The 6,502-nt window shown below is 35.7% G+C and overlaps 1 protein-coding gene across 1 annotated transcript; it reads left to right on the top strand.

Annotated features, from left to right (window-relative positions):
• Positions 1–708: 708 nt before the first annotated feature.
• LOC130801359 (bifunctional protein FolD 2) lies at positions 709–5,254 on the top strand. The gene is made up of 5 exons (XM_057665202.1): positions 709–885; positions 3,021–3,204; positions 3,811–3,968; positions 4,102–4,314; positions 4,798–5,254. Exons 1-5 carry the CDS (start codon positions 769–771, stop codon positions 5,026–5,028), a joined length of 903 nt encoding a protein of 300 aa, XP_057521185.1. The 5' UTR covers positions 709–768; the 3' UTR covers positions 5,029–5,254.
• The last annotated feature ends 1,248 nt before the right edge of the window (positions 5,255–6,502 follow it).

Raw genomic sequence — 6,502 nt, 5'->3', positions numbered from 1 at the left:
GATCCGAGGAAAATAATCCGATTCGAGTCCGAGGAAAAGGTTATCCAACTCCAACTCCGACTTCACGATCCGAATCCGAGTTAGAGACGGACCGGAGTTGGAACTTATTAAAAATCCGACACTCCGACCCGACTCCTACACTGAAGGAAATCCGACTTTGAATTTGACTTTTAACCCAATATTTTGTTTCCTTTAAAACTCTAGACGTGATTAATTCAAGCTCTCTCTCATACTAATTGTAATTTTCGATTTTGAAAAACTACTTGGTATTTTTATTTAGATCAATCAATCAAAATATGACAAATTAGATCATCAAGAGAAATAAAATACACCAAATCAAAATGCGAGAATATTTTGTTAAATTGTAGTATTAGGAATATTTCTCATGTTAAACTTGAATTCAAAGTACATATATTTTTTTTTAAATTGTATTTGAAAAATTATATTTTGTTAACTTCATATGCTTTAAATCATTAGTACAATATCACAACGATAAAGTTTGATGATAATCCGACTCCGTATCCGACTCCGTTGGAGGTCCGAGAGTCCGAGTCGGGGCAAACTTGGAGTATGCATAATCCGAGTCCGAGTGAAGGTGGACTGAAAAAAAAGTTCGACTAAAATCCGGAGCAATCGGAGTATGTTGAATCCGAACCGAGTCCGACCCATTGCCATCGCTAAGTAGAGTACTAATCTAATTTGAGACCACGAATTCCAAATCCACGCACTCTCTTGCATATTCTCCTCACAAGATTCAGTCCTTTAAAAATGGCGGCCACGTCCGACGAAAAGAAAGCAACCTTGATCGACGGAAAAGCAATTGCTCAAACTATTCGATCCGAAATCGCCGATGAAGTTCGTCTTCTCTCTGATAAATACGGAAAGGTACTTTTTTTTTATTTTTACTTTATAAACAGGAGTTTTTATACTAAACCAATTAATTATTATATAATCCCACCCATTAATACACGTTTGTTTATGCGGAATTGTTTGCTTATTGCTTGTTATTCCTGTTCTTGTTTGCTGGTTTTGATTCCCAAGTAATTTAGTGGGATACATCAGTTAAATGCAAAACTCTATTAAATTAGAGAGTAGAATTAAAGGTAGAATCATGTGTACAAGTAATTAAGATTTTTAAAGTTTGATTTGTGGTGCGTTTGTTGTAATTTGCTAGTTTGGGTGTGTAAACGGGATTTAAGAATTTCCAGATATTTTTGGGTAATTGTTGAGAGAGGAATTGGCATTATATTGTTGGGTTGTTCGGGTTTGATTAACTTAATAACAAATTTTAAAATGGGAGAAGCATAAAAGCTACTCTAGTAGATTATCAATGTAGGAATAGGATGTAGAAAGTAGGGAGTAGGAATTTGTCTTGGCATGAAGAATCCTGTGAGGCTGTGAGACCGGGTACAAAAACAATGCTAAAGACTTACAACTTGTTTAGAGGGGTGGAAATTAAGGGATCGAAAATTGGAGTATTAGCCTTGCATTATTTTGGATGACAATTTGGAAGGGGAAGGAAATGGAGGGGAGAGTATTGGAAGAATGAGATCCTTCACACTTTGCAATAAAAAATGGTATCTCTAACAATGAAGATTTTCCAAAGGAAAATCAAATACATTGTTGATCTCAAAAAAATTCCGCTTCATGAACCAAAAATGTATATCTTGTGGTCTCTATACAAATTATGTTTCTTCATTTGTGTAATTGTGCCTGTCCTGGGCTACATTTGGTACACTGCCTTAGGGAGTAAAGTGAAAGTTGCACAGTCACTTCTTTTGGCTTAAATAGTGACTAATGTAATGGGAACAAAGTTGTAATTTCATTGGCATATTGATTCCCCAAGTAATTATCATTATAGATTTAGATGACTCATTAAGCATCTAGATACCAGGGCACCAGAAAGAAGTTGAAATTACTTGAATGCTTTACATGGCGTTAATATCATCATCAATAAAGTTAAGATATAGATAAATATGAGTTTTTCCAGAATAAAGGTCTTAGTGAGCGTATGCTTACCAATGTCTCTGTAGATGAATTTGTGTGTGTATATACACGCACTCATGCACAATCTATATATTGACACCCACACACCCACATACTAATACATAGTTGTAAATGTGAAGGGTTTTTGTTAAGATTTCTGAAATAGGTGTTGCTTTTGCAGCCATACAATTATGGGCTTTGTTCTGTGTTAAAACTTAAGTCATGAAAACATAGTGAGCTTGTATATGCTTTGAGTGGTTGGTCTTAGGTAAACGTGCATATAAAAGATAATTTGTCGTACCATCGTTCATTGCTGTAGTATAAGGTTCTAAATTAGTGATTTGTTGGCCATGCTTTTCAGAAGTACTATATGGCCAAATTACTGAATCTAGAAAAGTATGATCCAACTTGTAAGTTATAATATAAGCACACTGGGTATTGCAGTTGATTGTTGGAGTGACGTCTGATGATCTCTTTTGTAGTTTGATCATGTATGATTACACAATATAACTTCAAATCTAAGTCATGTAATGTCGGCATATGATAGCGTCTAATCTTTCTTTCATTATCTTCTTTTCTCCTTGTCAACGTGGGAGAAGCTACTAGGGGGCCGAGGGAGACCTAGTCTCTGTAGCCTAAACATGTGACCAATTGTATTTTTGACCCGGTCCTCTCTACTAACTTGTGATATGTGGTATAACGGTAGGGGGTACGAATCTTCGTAAGAGCTACAAATTTATATTTTGTTATAATTTATGTAAATTAATAATCCAGAAGATTCCTTGTCTTCCGAGACATTCACGCCACCTATATTTGCAATTTTATAATATTTCAATTTGATTTGTTGGGAGTATCGGGCATTTGACTACAATTGTTTTCCTAGTGTATCAACTATTTTCGCCCCCTAGTCTAAATTTTTGGTTTTGGCCCTGCTTGTCACTTAAGAGTACATTTTTAATGAAGTTCACAAATTTAATTTTTGTGTGTCTCTCTATTATGCAAGATATGATGTATGAGATGCTTGATGCATATAGGTCCCTGGATTGGCTGTAGTCATAGTGGGCAATAGGAAGGATTCTCAAAGTTATGTGAATATGAAAAGAAAAGCGTGTGCTGAGGTGGGGATCAAGTCCATTGACGTAGACCTTCCTGAGCAAGTTTCCGAGCCTGAATTGATTGCCAAGGTTCATGAATTAAATGAAAATCCTGAAGTACATGGTTCGTCATTCTTGTGAGCAAATTTTATTGTACTTATTTATGGTTTTGTGCTCTTTTTTGTTTGTTTATTGTTAGAGAATACAAAATTTTAGCATATTTGTAATAGAAAATTGAGTAGCTATTTTACATTGGCAAAACTTGGGTTAAAAATTGAGGGAGTGGAAAAAGTTTGGGAATAAATTTGGGGTTAAAATAAGGGGAACAAAGATTTGAACTCTTGATTATCGTAATTGTAAAAACATTGACTTTACCACTAAGCCAATAGTTATTATATGACTTTAAAAGGTATCATTATAAGAAGTATTGTATTAGGGAAAAATAAGTTTGGCAGGCCAATGCCCCCTTCCTGCCCTGAAGATGTTTCACCTCCAGCAACAAATTTCTACAAGGACATTGTCATATAGGAGAACTGCTTTGTCTTTGGAATTTGGATGCTTGTTTTGGACTTTGTCCTAAAGTGTATGCCTCTTTAGACTTGCAATCGGATGCTCCAAGTAACTTGTTGGACGAACCTATATTTGATCTTTTCATTCTAGTTTTTTAGTGCTGTTGGCTTTTAGTTTTGTCTCTTATAGCCTCATTTAACCTAGAGTTTGGCTCTCTCAGGGATACTTGTTCAGCTTCCATTGCCCAAACATATCAATGAGGAAAAAATTTTGAGCGAAATTAGCATTGAGAAAGATGTAGATGGTTTCCATCCTTTGAACATCGGAAAACTTGCAATGAAAGGCAGAGAACCACTCTTCCAGCCTTGCACCCCTAAGGTCAAACATTTTTGTCTTAATTGCTTCTTTAAATTTGGCTAATTTTGTCTCCCTTTTCTTTTGCTCTTAGTCGTATTCACCTATCTATTCTATGATAGCCAGAATTTTCGCTTATAGAGATTCTTTTTAACAGGGTTGTCTTGAACTTCTGTCTCGAAGTGGAATCAGTGTCAAAGGCAAGAAGGCTGTTGTTGTAGGTCGTAGTAATATTGTTGGTTTGCCAGTTTCACTTCTCCTTCTGAAAGCAGATGCCACTGTCAGTATTGTCCACTCTCGCACTACTGATCCTGAAAACATAATACGTGAAGCTGACATCGTCATTGCAGCAGCAGGACAAGCCATGATGGTATTCAAAGATCTCTTCATTAAGAATGAGTTTTACTTTTAATTTTCTTAAAATATGTTATGTCGTTTCCATGGTAATGGAGCTCTCGCCTCAAACACGTGTATTTTTTCATGACTTTCCACTACTACTTAATTTCACATTCCCAAGTAGTAATCGATACTATATCACATTGAATTTTGATTACCACTCCCACCATTTAATACAAACCAAGCGGACCATTTGTCTCATATTACCCACTTGTTATTGACAAGAATTCCTAACAAACTTACGTGTAGAGTATATCTTTACCACTGGCAAACTATTATATCTTGTAAGTGAAATTAAAATAAGAGCTGCTGGTTTTGCCTGCCTTTACCCTTTAAGAGCTTCTATTCTGCTATATTAAAGGTGCTAATCTTCTCTAAGAAATGATTTAAGTTGTGGTAATTTCCCTCAGCTGCTGCAGTTTTTCTTTATTAAACAATATAATCTCTCATATTACAGATTAAAGGTGAATGGATAAAGCCAGGTGCTGCTGTTATTGATGTGGGAACAAACGCGGTGGATGATCCAAGTAAGAAGGCAGGTTATCGACTGGTGGGGGATGTTGACTTCCATGAAGCGAGTAAAGTAGCAGGGTGGATAACTCCAGTCCCTGGGGGTGTTGGTCCCATGACTGTAGCCATGTTACTGAGGAACACCGTAGATGGTGCTAAGCGCGTGATTGAACTATGATCATTCCCTCCTTTCTCAATAAGGCACGTCTCATGCTATTTCTCCTTTTAAGGGTTTATAGGAATTTCATTGATCTATAATATGATTCTAGTCTTTGCTTCTTTTGATTTTTATCAATGTCAATATGAGTACATGACTTACTGTTAATTGTACTTTCTTGATTTTGGATCTCTGTTTGTTCGAATCAATTTCTTCATTTTTTTTAATGTTATGTGGACTTGGTGTATTTAGTTGACTTGTACTGTGCTGTAATCTTTAGACTGTACTGAGCTCTCCATTTTCAAATGAAACTGTTGAGGAAAAATAAGCAAAGGAGAATTATTGGGATGTATTAGCTAAAATGGCTTGTTTAAGGTTGTGTAGACTTGAAGTGGATGATTGAACACTCTCGTATATATTAGACAAATATCGTGCCAATTTAGTGAGAATTTGGTCATTTGGGTATACATCGAGATATCTTGGAATTTTCCCAACTTAACTAAGGGGTATAGTGGAACAAAAAAAGTTAGGACTAGGCTTTTTATTGCCGACACACTGCATCATGATGGGGTTGTAAATATTTTTAGGTTACCACAAAAGCGACAACTGCGTATGTGATTTTGCACTATATTCTAATCCCAAAAATCAAGTAGGATTTCCTCCATATCAAAGGGAACGGGCAACCAATTCCAGTGCAATTGGATGAAAAGTTTCGGTTGTGGTTATTAGTCGTTATATCTTTGGTTAGAAGTCATTGCCAAAAGTGAAAAATCGATTTGGGGCCACACGCTGTTCTGAAGAGAGTAGATCTTCATAGCACAAATTGCCCATTCCATGGAAATATGTCTTGTGACTGCACCCAGCATCATCCTAGTCTGGTATCTAGATTCTCTATCTGTTGGTTGCTTCCCATAATGAAGATTTGGTTTCTTCATTGGTGCTTTTTCTGTAACCAATCACTCGAAGACTGTTTCATATACTACTAGTTTACCTTTGTCTTAGCTTTCTAGAATGTGAGAGTGGGTATAACAGCAAAATCTTATCAGATGTTGAGCAGTGAGTACTACTAAATGGTAATGGGGCACTTTGAGAAAGTACCAGGAAGATGTAGTCAATTTGGGTTGTACATGTTATGATTGTGTTGAAAGTTAGAGAACTAGCCTTTTTATAAGAACCTATCAAATTCAGTAACTCAAGTAATTAAACTAGTCTAGAACTTAATGGAGTATTTTATTTCCATAGTAACAACACTTTATTCTTTTATTACTTAAGAATTATGGGTTAGCCTTGTGGATTAGGGTTTTTCTTTCACCCTTATGATAGGTTTTAGATACTCATCACCTACACGTTGAATTAATTCTTTTATTACTAAAGAATTATGGGTTAGCCTTGTGGAGTATTTTATTTTCAAAGTATAATATACTTTTTGTTTAGACAACGTAGTGGAAACGATTTCTAATTTCCAATTTGTGATTTAAGTGAAAGCATGAAATCA

Source organism: Amaranthus tricolor, chromosome 15 (assembly GCF_026212465.1).
Source record: "Amaranthus tricolor cultivar Red isolate AtriRed21 chromosome 15, ASM2621246v1, whole genome shotgun sequence".
Classification (NCBI taxonomy): Eukaryota; Viridiplantae; Streptophyta; class Magnoliopsida; order Caryophyllales; family Amaranthaceae; genus Amaranthus; species Amaranthus tricolor.
This window is presented reverse-complemented; position numbering and strand designations above follow the sequence as displayed.

What these genes read in the sequence shown, in the direction of transcription:
- LOC130801359 (XM_057665202.1), top strand. Translation starts at nt 769, where the DNA reads ATGGCGGCCACGTCCGACGAAAAGAAAGCAACCTTGATCGACGGAAAA. An exon ending in TGAAAATCCTGAAGTACATG is followed by an intron (nt 3,205 to 3,810) that starts GTTCGTCATTCT and finishes TGGCTCTCTCAG; the next exon opens with GGATACTTGTTCAGCTTCCA. An exon ending in CAGCAGGACAAGCCATGATG is followed by an intron (nt 4,315 to 4,797) that starts GTATTCAAAGAT and finishes CTCATATTACAG; the next exon opens with ATTAAAGGTGAATGGATAAA.